We start from the raw sequence: 13,787 nt of genomic DNA, 5'->3' as shown, positions 1-13,787 counted from the left end.
AGCGGAGGACTGAGAACCTTCCCTTCATGAGTTAATGATCAAGATAACACTGCGTTTATATGATGCAGTGCCCTATACACCATAGAGTGCGGATAAGGGTTTGAATGAACGAAAAAAATGTTAAAACTAGATCTATTAGTTGATTCTTTGAGTTTACAATCTGCTGATTATCAGTTAAAGTTAACTTTATTTTAAACAGCCGGGATTCACAATGCACTCTGTTAAGGATGTAATGATGGCTGAAATCAGGAAACTCGTGATTACGCTTCTTTCTAATCTTCAGTAGCTAAATAACCTTGTCAGTCATGACCGCTTGAATTCGATTTTTTTATGGTTTCGTACCCTTTTGAAAGGCGCTTGATTGAAGCGTGTTTTTCCGGAATTATTTCAACAAACACATCACTTTAAAAGCTAATGAGCTGTTTTTTTTCTTCGTGAAATTGAAGACACTTCCTTAATCAGACCATATTCAAATAATGTATATTTATGCTGAAGGCGGATTTAAAACGGTTTTTTAGTGTGGGATACTTAAATATATTATACGTAATGATGATAATGACATTCTTGTTTATTTATACGCTGATTATATGTGTGTATATAAACAACATAACATAATATTCTCAATGTTATTAATATTTAAAGCATTTACTTTGTGGTTTGTCATTTTTACTTATTAATTTTTTTACAAAAATGTTAATAACATTAGTATATAACCACTCACCGAGATTTTTACGTCTACCGATTTCGAGACGTACCCGTCTCTTCGTCAGGACAATCACTAACACAGCATGCAATCAATACTACCCTTCACCACCATAGCACCATTAACACACTGGTGGTGAAGGGTAGTAATATTGCATGCTGTGTTAGTGATTGTCCTGACGAAGAGACGGGTACGTCTCGAAACCGGTAGACGTAAAAATCTCGTTCAGTGGTTATATACTAATTTTATTAACATTTTTGTAAAAAAATAAATAAGTAACATAGCATATTGTGCTTTGAGATTCCAAAACGATTTTTTTCAATATCAAAATGTAATACCAAACAATTTTAACACAACTTGTAAATATTTAGGAACCAAATATTTCAATAACCTTTCTACAGACATACAAAAAGGATACATAGAAATTAAAAAAAAGCATTTTGTAAAATTTAATTAAAAAAATACACACACACGTGCAAAACAAAAAATACACAGATAAAAATCATTCATTCATAAGTATAAATAATGAGTGTAAGTTCCTCTCCAAGCACAAGAGCTAAGTCTCTTTTTGGGAGAAAAATAGCGTAACTAGTTATTAACATAACTAATTAAGAGTTGTTAAAAGTAGACATATCTAGAAAATGAATGAAATTGTAATATTTTTTCATCATTTTTTATTATTCTGTTTAGTAAAATAATCATTTTACACACGTGTAGCATTCATCATTCTGCCCCTTAAATCAGCTTATGACAGGTCGAAAGCCTTGTAAATTCCCAGACTTTCATGTTCCTTTTTTAAATTTGTTGAGATATCAATATGAGTTGCAGTACTACTACTACTATTACCATCACGCCGTTTTCCCGCAGGGATAGACAGAAAGAATGGAACGCCACACTCTTCTGTCCTGACTCCTCGCCTCCTTCACATCCATACATCTAGTCATACATTCCCTTCGATTACGCAGACTTTTGACACCACCAGATTTTAGGTTATTATTGATCTGATCGTGCAAAATCTATTTCAGCCGTCCTCGTTCTGTTTTCCCGTATATTTTATTTTAATAATGTATTTTATTTTCAAATTGATCGGAAAACAAGTGAGTGAATAAAAAAAATATAAATTGTATAAAATAAACATATCAATTGGATTAAAATACCTTTCTCATCAACAGGATACATATATTGAATTAAAAGCACGTACGTATTTAAAAAAAAATACAAGCCATAAAAAACGTATGGGAATATTGTTACATTTATTAAAAGCATATAAAAATCGTTAACGTCCTTGAAAGTACATTCAATCGATATTAAAATCATCAAATTAATTTAATTTATTCAACATGAAGTTACACATTCTTAGAATTAACGGCCCTAGAATATCACGAAATGATTACAATATTTACAATTAAGCACGCTTCATTAATAAAAAAATCATCTCGAGTCATGAATGAAAGAATAGTGGGAACGATCGAAACGTTATATACTGAACAATTTTTACTAAAAAGATATGATGGTATTATTTTTTGACATCTCATCAAAGATGAAGAAGAATATGGAAGTCTGGGCATTTACGGGGCTTACGACCGTCATAGGCTGGTTTAAGTGATCACTTTACACACGTGTAACATTCACCAATTCTACCCATTATTGACAACCACACTACTCAAATTCTTGGAAGTTCTATATATATGAACCAATTTAGAAACCTTGTTCATGAATCACTAGAACTTCACTAGAGACATCTATTGGTGAGATGTAAAGAAGCTTTTTACTAAGCAGAAACTCTTATATTAGTATGTGAGATCCGAATCCTGGATTATAATCACACACATGAGAAACGCCAGAAAATACCATTTTCATTTTTATTATTAAGCTTATAATTTGACCAGATAATTTATTTACAACATTTTGAGTGTGTCCAAATACTTGTTCACAAAATCTGGATTATCCCCAATTACAGGATTTATTTTCATATTATTTTTTGACATCTCATCAAAGATCTTTGATGAGATGTCAAAAAAATAATATGAAAATAACTCCTGTAATTGGAGATAAACCAGATTTTGTGAACAAGTATTTGGACACACTCAAAATGTTGTAAAGAGGTATGATGGTATTTTTAAAAATGATAAAAAATAAATGGGCTGCTCGACGTATGAGGAGCTGAAGAGGACTTAAGAAAATAGGCGAGAATGACGAAAGAGATGTCATCTGTTGCTACAGATCAATCCGCAGGATTGAGACTATAGAGAGAGAAAATAAATACGATGAAATATATACTTTACTTGTAGATGGATATTTTCATAAATTGACTGATTTAGAAGTCGTTGGGTGGCAAATATTTGATTTTTTTATTATTTAAATTTAATTATTGATAATATCACTATATCTTCAAATATATATTGTGATACGTGTTTCGAAGCATTCTGCATCATATTCAAACACCGTATGTGAAACTAATTCTTAATTTTAAGGTTGTGTCTTTCGGTCGGAGAGGAAGTAGGAGCTGTTTCATTTTTATTTGTTTTTTTTTAATGTTTCATTGGTGGGAACATGGACAACAATGGTATTTTTGCTTATTTTCGATTTAAATGTATTTTAATGTAAATGCTTTAAATTTTAAGTTTGTGGTGTGTATGTTAATTTTAAATAAACAATTTGAATTGAATTGAATTGAATTGTCAATTCAATGGGTTTGATTCGAAAGAAACATTAATTTTAATAAAAAATTGTATTATCATTCCTAAATTATCTCCTCTTCTTCTTTTTACTTTATAACTATCCTTTATGCAGACAAGCCTCTAAAAGTAGAGGCTCTGCGAGTTATTAATTTTAATTTAAAAAAAATATTTCGTAAACTCTGTAAATACCTAAATTTAAATTGAAGCAGCATATTCTTTTTCAACTATATTGAGATCTCAAAATGTAACTATTATAGCGTTTAAAACTAGTTGAATTCGCATAAATTTCAAAAGTTGAAAGGTTTTTTGCTAACGAGCAAATGAAAACATAATTTATAGTCAGTAGCAAAGTGCTCATCGGGTCATGACTATAGTAAATTACTCGTAGTGTTTATTGCTTTGAAGAAGCTTCAAATGCCACATTAAAAACTCATCCCAATAAACACAGATCTATAGAAATTGCGTACTAAACGTGTTGATAGATTTTCACGATCAGGCTACGATTTTTCACGCATATGTTCTCTACCGTGCATTAGAAAAAAAAACTGATATGACGAATGGATTCGTCAATAACATCGATTCGGCGAATAAAAATAATTATAATTCCTACCATAAAAAAACATTTAAAACAACTACATCTTCTTCTTCTTTTCCATTTTTTAGTAATATAAATAATTATTTATTGGTTTTTAAGTAAGCGAAGGTAACATCAGCATTGCGCTCGACATGCGGTTTTTGATAAAATACATATTTAAACAACTAAATTAAATAGGTACTTAAAAAGATGTTTTTTTAGATATTTGGTTTTTAAACTGGCAACGTTGTTTTTCAAATCAACTGTCAACTGTCGATTTGACAGTTGACAGTTGATTTGTTATCAATACGTTTTGCCATTTCACCGTGAATAGACTGGTTGACCATTATGCGCGTCGTAGGTTCGATGTGCTATGAAAATATATCAAAATAAACTATATTAAAAAAATATATAAATTATAAAATTCGCATAAATCTATTATAACTCTGGAAGTCATTTTACAGACTTTATACCATTATTCATTTATGTCAGCTGCTCTCAAACTTTTTTGGCGACGGAACCATTTTGTAAAACTAAATATTTTACTGATTTTATTTACTTTATTCAATTATTATCATTTAATAAAAATCAACCAATTTTTTTTTAAACTAAAAATTACTGGCCTCTACATTAATTTTTAAAACAAAATATAACAAAACAATACATAAAATAACCCTGTGTTGATTCTTCTGTATAATAATAAAATATGTTTTTCTCTTAAAATTGGATGATTAACAAACCAAATTGGACGCTTTACAAATCGGAATAGTCTTTTAACAAATTTAAACTTTTGATAACACAAATTGGATGTTTTAAAACCAATTGGACGTTAAATATATTGCATAAAAAAAAATTCTATTTTTTTTAAAATGTGATCAAAGTCGTAGGTACTCATGATTCAAAGTAGTATTAAAAATCTTGTCTGAAAACTTCAGTGCTTGAAAAAGTAAGTACTTGAAAACTACGCATATGCCAGACTTTATAATGAAATATGTGGGTAGGTATTTCAACTTATGGTTTATTTAGTACTTAAATGATTTTTTTTTTAGTTTTCATAAAAAACAATATTTTGTTTGTGTCATGTCAGGTTTTCCTGACGTCGACTATCCCTTGAGAGTAATTGTCCTTGTTCTGGGCAGCTCGAAATAGTGCCTCGACGGTCCTGATCCCTCTTTCCAATCTCGTATATTCCGGAGCCAGATCTATTTTCTGCCCACACCTCGTCGACCCACTATTTTGCCTTTTGTGATTAGGTGCAATAGCTCGTCCTTCTTTCCTTTCAGCAAATGCCCCAGATAGGACGCCTTTTGAAACTTGATATCAGTCAAAAATCGTCTCCCTGCTCTTGCTCTCAAAAATATAAATATAAAATACAATACAACGTCCAATTTGATTTGTCAAACGTCCATTTTGATTTTTAAGGCGTACAATTTGGTTTGTAAAATGTCCAATTTGATTTGTAAGGTGTCAATTTCGTAGTGAAAAATCTGACATTTTTTATTTTATGGAGGTAAGTGCAGATTTTTCGTTGGCCAATTGTTTCATGTCAGATGTCAGATATCGCTGTCAGGTACAGAATCGTAGCATAAATCTTGATTTCTTATGGCTCAAGGCTCCGCGGCGTACAATTTGAGAACCGCTGATTCACATAATAATTTTGAGATAATTTATAGTTCACATTTTCTGCACGCTTAAACATATGGCATAATGTGCATTTACATTCCATCATTAGGTGAACTTTACCCATATGTAACGGTGTTAGTAACTTCACACCTGTTACTTGTGTTACAACGAACGTATGTATATCGAGCGTGAAGAACGATACACGAATTAAGAGGGCAGTTATCATATGTGTTGCCCTGCCTTTAGATAAAGATATCCCGGCATTTGTCAGAAAACAACAAAGAAAATTTTATTTCTATTTAATTACGTGAATATTTATAAATCAATCTTTTTGAGATTAAGTATAAATAAATCAATATTTTTTTCAATTACTTTTTTTAAAGAAATATACCCTGGGAAACAGTTTGATAAATGAAATAATAATATTTGAAATAATAACATTAATTTTGTTGAGAAACATAGTCGCAAACATTAAAATACTCTTTTTCTCAACTTACTATTACAAGTTAAAAACAAATAAAAATATTTTCAAAATATGACACTTTATACACAATGCACGTGTTCTTTGAAAAAAAACAAACATTTAAGTTTTTAAAAATTCTATGAAGTAATGTTATTTCTCATTGGTTTTAAAAATTTATGAAATATTGATAACGTGCAGATAAAGATGTTCAATAATGAGCAGAATGGTATATAAACTGGTCATCCGAGCCATCTGATGATAGATCGTAGCCCTGTAAGTGTCCAAATTTACATAATTCCTTCATGTTATGCTTATTTATACAAAATTTTAAATCTCCTAAAAGTTCTTCACAGATTGCGCTGAAATTTCCACACAACGTTTAAAATGGTCTATTCCTTATTTTCTGTTTTAATAGAACAAAAAAAACCGCAACGCGTGGACGAATACAGCTAGTTTATACTATTTATGAATTATTATTGATGAAATTTATGCTTTTTTATCACACGATTTATTAAAAATATGACGTTGTTCAAATTTAACGAGCTTCTTTATTAGACTTTTCTTAAGTCACTCATATCCCACAGAGATGCTTAGTAAAGGGGTAATTGTATTTCGCATATTCAATACATGTCTAAAAGACTTATTACCATGTAATGATTATTATTATTTTGTTTCGGAGTATAGATATCACGCCTTTGATGAGGTACGAAGTGTTACTTCATATGAACGGTTTCATAATGTTCCATTTTGACTCCAGTTCTACATATAATGTTCTGAGGTCGGCCCGAGATGAAGAAAGTGATCTTGACCCGCTTAAAGGGTATTGTATCCTATTACCGGCATTATTTGGTATTTGTATTTTGCTTTCATTCATTTTAAACTTGAAATGCCATACTATCAAACACTAAAATCTTACGTTTATAAAAATATGATTTCACTTATATCGAGAATTTTTGATCTGTATTTCAAACCTAGTGGTCCACAAATTTACAAGCCAAATAGCCAAAAATGCACATTAAAACAATTTAAAAAAATCTGAACTAAATATGTTTGCATTTCTAGTACACCTTCATTTTAATTTTGGACTATTTTTAAATTACGGATCCACCCCATAAAAATATATTTCACACTTGATAAGGATTTTATTCATTTTATAAAATAAAACAACTTTGTTTTAACCACTTATTATTGGTATACTTTTTCCAACCGGTTTCGACAAGAACCTTGTCATCATCAGGGTTTATGTACAAATTCTAAAACATTGAAATACTGAGAAATAAAGAGATAAATAAATAGATAGATAACGATAAATGTTTCATATCAAGTTCAGTCACTTATAGAAAGAAAATAAAATTATATGTCGGTATTAGGCGTCATTTACTATTTAAAGTACATTTTGCATAATTTGAAGATGCACTTACTCGTGCCTTGTTTCCTAGGGGTTTTTTTTTCAATAATTTTTAATGCTATCACGAATTACTTAATTTTAAATTCGCACGGAAATTTATTTTTCGATTACCAGATGATTATCATGATAACATTTTGCCAGCATTATTTTGTTACCTTGTGTTCTATAATCTAATTTAAATGTTATCAGTTTTTTAGTTCATCAATTATTTAAATAAATTTTCATCTTATAAAAGGTATGGCATTGAGTTAAATGTTATTACGTTTTTCAACGTTTTATTAGTTTGATGAAAATTTACTTAACTCCTTATTATCTATCATCGTTATAAATCGATATAAATTTACATATTTTTTCCGCTTGAATAATAATTTAAATAAAATAGTATTTTTAGTTTATGAAACACAGAAACATATTTCAATTCAATTTTCAATTTCAATCTATTTATTTCAATTAATGTATACATTGCAAACTATGTATTTTTTTAATCGTATATATTAAAATATATGCAAGAACTATTGCTAAAGGTGTAGAAGAATCCCGCTTCCCTTCAGACACATGGTACAGATCAATACCCAATGAGATATTGTTCAACATTGCGGTAGCTCATTCCTACAGGCATAACCATCGGCTTATATTTCTTGCTGTCTTTTTGCCAATTTATATGTTTAAAAAAAGGCTTTATACTTTATACTACTGACAGCATATACATAAAATACTTGTGAAAAAGTGTCTAACAACATATTGTACGACTACAAGTATGCAACTTTGAGTATCCTACATATTGCTACTTTTGTCTTGATCCTCTCTACAAATCTGGAGCGCAGGATTGGTTTAAGAAAAAAAACATAAAAAGTACAGTTTTAAAAACTACTGAAAAAGATAAACATATTATAAATTAGTTATGCTAAATTTAAAACTAACTATATATGCTTGTCGTTCGAAGGTGCGATTGAAAAAGGGGATTTCTTATATAAGTACATATATCTATATTCTCTTCCTATGAGTCCATAACTACCTCCAGACTCTTCTGTCGGCTACCAGCTCCTTTGCATCCTCCCGAGTCGGGTTCATGTTCCGAAGTTCAGTCGAGAAATGCCGACGGATTGTCAGCAGTGGTCGTCATGGGCAGTACAAACCTGATGCCTTGTAAAAGAGGCAAGCTTGACGCCGGCTTTCAGGAGGCATACTTAGTACATGGCCAAGTTAATTAAACCATCTAAATGAGATCAGAAAAAATGTGAAGAAGAGATATACGAAACAAGTTGGATTGTGAAAAGCAAATATCACCACCATCATTAATAATGATAGCGTCAGAATGGTGATGGGTGATTACACTTTCATTCATAAATTGGTTGCGGAGTTTGTAGAATTATGACTCAACGTTTCATTCGGATAAAAATACGTCTGAATAATTACTGATATTAATATTGTGATATGGTTCATTCAGAGTTCATTTCAGTAATATTTTAATGATATCGTTTTGACAATATTGATTAATGATAAGGGTAATAATCTTTTTTAAGCCAATTTTGACAAAATTAATGGATGATTCAAATATTATAAAAAATACGTGTAAAATTACCACTATTTCAATTTGTTAATGTAAACACGACTAGTTTCGAGAACTATAGATGCTCTCGTTAACATATGAAAATACAGTGTTTGAATTTTCGCCTGATGATGAGAACATCGGTGATTCTCGAAATTAGTCTTGTTTACAATTATAACCTAAGAAAACAAGTGTTTTTCATTTAAATCAACGTGTTATTCAACAAACTTTTTGCCAAATTATTAATTTTACTCGAATAACCAACGTCATAAAACTCTTGTTTATCAAATTAAAAAGTTTTTACATTTTTTATTTCAATCACAGGAACTCATAAATGTATTTATATAAAATACAAGTAATCATTTACCTGCTGAAATGTTTTCTTTAAAATATGCTAAAATTGTTTGTAATAAAGGTTCATTTTGAAGTATGTGCTTTAAAGGGGGATAAAAAAGCTTTTTACAATATTAAAAATGCATCTTTATTTTTGTCGATATGTCGACGCCGATAAACGTCGTTACATCGATATTTTTCAAATATACAAGAGTTAATATATTGCTTCTCAGCTGTTAAACGGTTAGAAATAAATATTTATATTCTTACGATCAATGTACACAAATATTTCAACCCAATAATATTTTTTGGTAAGCCAAAGCGTTGAATATAATAGGGGTTAAAAATTTGATTCAAAGACCGTGACACTAACCCTTAACATCTGTCAAAAGTATAGAGACAGACCGGAGTTTTAAAATAGAAAAAAACGGTGATAAGTATTTACTTCTAGATAAAACCAAATGCTATAGCTTCCGAAAAACTGAAAACTGAAAAATATGTCATTTTTGATTCGTGTCATACATGAACCATCTTATTGACTGTTCTCTCTTCGACTCAGCATGACTTTGACCCTGACGTTCATTTTACGTGACCTTAACATTAAAATAATTTACTTATAGACTAATTTTGAATTTACTGTTAGTCAAAAAAATATTAATACGACAAACCATCGAGATTCACGAATGAAATTATTCAAAAATATTAAAAAAAAAAATTGTATCTACCCGTAAAATAATGATATATTTCATAGATTTGACCCAGGAAAAATTAAATTTATGTGTGAGGGAATATGAACTGATTTTATAATAAACAATACCAAATAACAAACGAAAAAAAAATCAAATCATTTTGGTTCCATCCAAATCGTCGTTTACAAATACGTGTGTGACCACTTACAAGTTATTTTTACATATAAAGTAAATTAAATACTTTTAACTCACTCCCCGCAGAGGTAGGCAGAGAGAATTGAACGCCACACCACTCTGTCTTTGCAAACATTCATCGCCTCTTCCACGTTCATGCATATTCTCATATTATTTTTTGAAATGTCATCAAAGATGAAGAAGAATATGGAAGTCTGGGCATTTACGGGGCTGACGACCGTCATAGGCTGGTTTAAGTGATCACTTTACACATATTCATGTTCTCATACATACCCACCTATTATTTCGACTCCTAACCTGATCGAAGTATTTGGCATACCTGATCATGCCAAGTTTTTCTCGATCTGCCTCTGCACCCTTTTCCGACTGTTCTTTCCTCACACATTTGTTTCACATGTCCAAACCATCTCAACACACCTTTCTTAATTTTATCGATAATGCTCATCTCAAGAATTATCACGTTCAATAAAGAATCTTAAAACAACCCTTAAATATTGACCATGGTAGATACTATAATAAATTACCTAGTCGCGGGCAAGTCGGTCGTGTCTTTTTCATAACGCACCTTATGAATGCTGCAAGACCGATCCTTTGAATTTAGAGGCTACCAGGTATTGTGCAATATTCACACACATCGCTCGTTTGATCCACATTTTGGCGTCATTATTGTTTCTGCAACGGAAAGTTTTCACGATTTTAGGCTTTTTAGATTCGGGCGGGGGCTTTAGGCACCTCGTATGGTCACGAATTAAACTTAAGATTAGTATAAAAAGATTGTCAGATCTGGGACCCAGCATCGAGATCATCTTTTGCTCTTGCGGAGTTAGCAAGTGCGATACAGCAGTCTCCCAAGTGATCCCTAGTTTTTTTTTTAACAAATATCAAATTGTAAGTTTTTTTTGCATACAAAAGAAATGTGTATTATATTGTGAAGTGGATCTTAGACTCAATTTATTTTGGTGTTTTTTAGAAAAATGGTGTTATAAATATATTTTTTTATTGATATGTGATAAAAATAATACATTTTATACAAAAGTTTAAACAATATGGTGTAAAGAAATTTTACTTTATTTTCAAAGCATTTTAAATAAGTATCCTAAGGAATACAGCTTTTTTTTTTATTTAACAAATTAGTTTTTAATTTTATTTAAACTATTTGGGTGAATACGATGATTTACACATGAAAATAAAACAATTGTAAAAAATCACTTTCGATTTTATTAAACTTAAGTCAACACGACTAGTTGTGAGAACATTAGAAGACTATATTTTCTAATTTTTTTTAAACACATTGTTTTTTTATCACTAATATAAATATTTTTATAAAACTATAAATTTTTTATTAAATTTTTATTGTATATACTATTAGTTGACTGAAGTGCAAAACATAATCCAAATTTTCACAAGTTTTAATTGTATTTAACTCTTATTCTGTACTAACTCTATGGAAATTTGCATTAACATTAAACTACGTACTTTATTTGCAAATTTTGATTTTAATAATACAGGATGTATAAAAAATCTTTTTTATAATGTGCAATATATATCTTTTCCAGGTAAGATCATCATGTTCAAGTGGAGCGTGGTTTGCCTGTGCGCCCTCACCCTCGTAGGGGCGCAGAATGGTTATCCCAGGGATAATCCTAGTAACCAGTTGGGGTATGATGGGTCCGCATCCGGACAGGGTTACAGCGACAATGAAGAGGATGGCTCCAACGGTGGAGAGATTCCCGGGGAGGCTGGTCGCGACTACCCCGCGTACTCCGAGGTACCTCAAACCTCCTTCAGCTGCGACAACCAGCAGTTCCCAGGGTACTACGCCGATCCCGAAGCTCAGTGCCAAGCTTTCTACATCTGTCAGAGAGGAGGAAAGTCCGATGCTTTTCTCTGCCCTATTGGAAGCATTTTCAATCAGGAGTACCTGGTCTGCGATTGGTGGTACAATGTTGACTGCAGCCGTGCTGAGTCCCTCTACGCAGTCAATGAACAGGTCGTCAGGGCTATGGAAGAAGCAGACGCTCGATTGGCCCAAGAAGGAGGATACAACTATGAACAACAGGCGCTGAGCCCTGACGCAGCCTATGGAGCACCCTTGAGAAATGGCAATGGAAATGGATACAAAAATGGAAACGGTAATGGCAATGGTCACAATGGAAACGGCAACGGTCACCATGGAAACGGAAATAGCAATGGTCACAACGGAAATGGAAATGGTCACCATGGAAACGGTAATGGCAACGGCAATGGTCACCATGCAAATGGAAACGGCAACGGTTACAATGGAAATGGTAATGGTAATGGAAACGGTTACCATGGAAACGGAAATGGCAAAATAAACGGAAATGGAAAGTTCAACGGTAACGGTCTCAGCTCTCAATATGGTGCTCCAGCTCAAATCAGTGGTTTCTCATCATCTGGACCAGGAGGTTTCAATGGAATTGGCAACACTGGTGCTGATTTTGCCGCTCTCGTAGGAAAAGGCAATGGCAATGGATATTCCAATGGAAATGGTTATTCTAACGGAAATGGAAAGGGAAATGGAAACGGTCATGGCAATGGAAACGGTCACGGTAACGGAAATGGTCATGGTAACGGAAACAGTCACGGTAACGGAAATGGTCATGGCAACGGAAACGGTCACGGTAGTGGAAATGGTCACGGCAACGGAAATGGTTTCCATGGAAATGGTAACGGAAATGGAAAGGGATACAACGGAAACGGCAACGGCGCTTTCGGAGGTCCTTCTGCCTTTGCTGCTCTTAACGGTAATGCTTACAGCAATGGAAACGGTAACGGTCTTGCTAAGTCATACTTACCACCCGGTGGTAATGGAAACGGCTTTGGAAATGATCTTTCCGCTTACAAAAATGGCTTGGGTAACGGACCAACTCTATCTGGTCGTTCTTACCTGCCTCCCCAGAACGGAAATGGAAATGGAAATGGCCTAAGTTCTCAATATGGAGCTCCTGGTCAGATAAATGGATTCAATGGTCGAAATGGGGGTTCAAATGGACAGAACGGAGGACTCAGCTCTCAATATGGGGCTCCTTTAACCGGTAGCGGACCCGAAAGGTCCTACCTTCCTCCCGTAAAGAAGTAAACAAAATATGCAATATTATGTTAATTTTAACAAATTTGATACCACCTTCATGTTATAATTTAATTTATTCATATTCAAGAACTTTTCTTTCGAATTACTTTTCATTTTTGTAAAAGAGAAGAATATTATATATTAATTGTAAAATTCTCTAAAAAAAAACTCACCCAAAAAAGAGTTTCGGGGAAAATCATTTGGTAAAAATCTAGTAGTTTTTTAAACGAAGTTTTAAATCGCATTTGTTATTTTGCAATTTTTTTACAAGATGGCTTCATTTTTTTAAAGTTATTTTTATTTTACGTAAAATAATAAAAATATATTCATTTAACTTTTTTTGTTTCGAGTAATTGAAATCAACCCTCTATTTTCAAAATAATCTTTGAACATGGGTTGTAAATATTCACTTACAAAAAAATAGTGTAATGATATAAAAAAGGCTTATTTTTCTTGTTATCTTTTGAATACAATTTCA

The 13,787-nt window shown here is 31.9% G+C and overlaps 1 protein-coding gene across 1 annotated transcript; it reads left to right on the top strand.

Moving 5' to 3' along the window:
• Positions 1 to 211: 211 nt before the first annotated feature.
• LOC148313036 (uncharacterized) lies at positions 212 to 13,318 on the top strand. Its single transcript, XM_088270204.1, has 4 exons — positions 212 to 282; positions 8,474 to 8,607; positions 11,775 to 12,581; positions 12,699 to 13,318. The coding sequence occupies exons 1-4, from the start codon at positions 212 to 214 to the stop codon at positions 13,316 to 13,318; spliced, it is 1,632 nt and encodes a 543-aa protein (XP_088126330.1).
• Positions 13,319 to 13,787: the final 469 nt, after the last annotated feature.

This window comes from Brachycentrus maculatus, unplaced genomic scaffold (genome assembly GCF_059751285.1).
Source record: "Brachycentrus maculatus isolate JH-2025_06_01 unplaced genomic scaffold, ASM5975128v1 h1tg000026l, whole genome shotgun sequence".
NCBI lineage: Eukaryota > Metazoa > Arthropoda > Insecta > Trichoptera > Brachycentridae > Brachycentrus > Brachycentrus maculatus.
Note: the sequence above shows the minus strand (reverse complement) of the source record. Positions and strands in the feature narration are given on the sequence as shown.

Coding starts and splice junctions, on each gene's coding strand:
- LOC148313036 (XM_088270204.1), top strand. CDS start 212: ATGCACTCTGTTAAGGATGTAATGATGGCTGAAATCAGGAAACTCGTG. Junction 283..8,473: donor ACGCTTCTTTCTAATCTTCA/GTAGCTAAATAA, acceptor AACTACCTCCAG/ACTCTTCTGTCGGCTACCAG. Junction 12,582..12,698: donor TGGAAAGTTCAACGGTAACG/GTCTCAGCTCTC, acceptor TCGTAGGAAAAG/GCAATGGCAATGGATATTCC.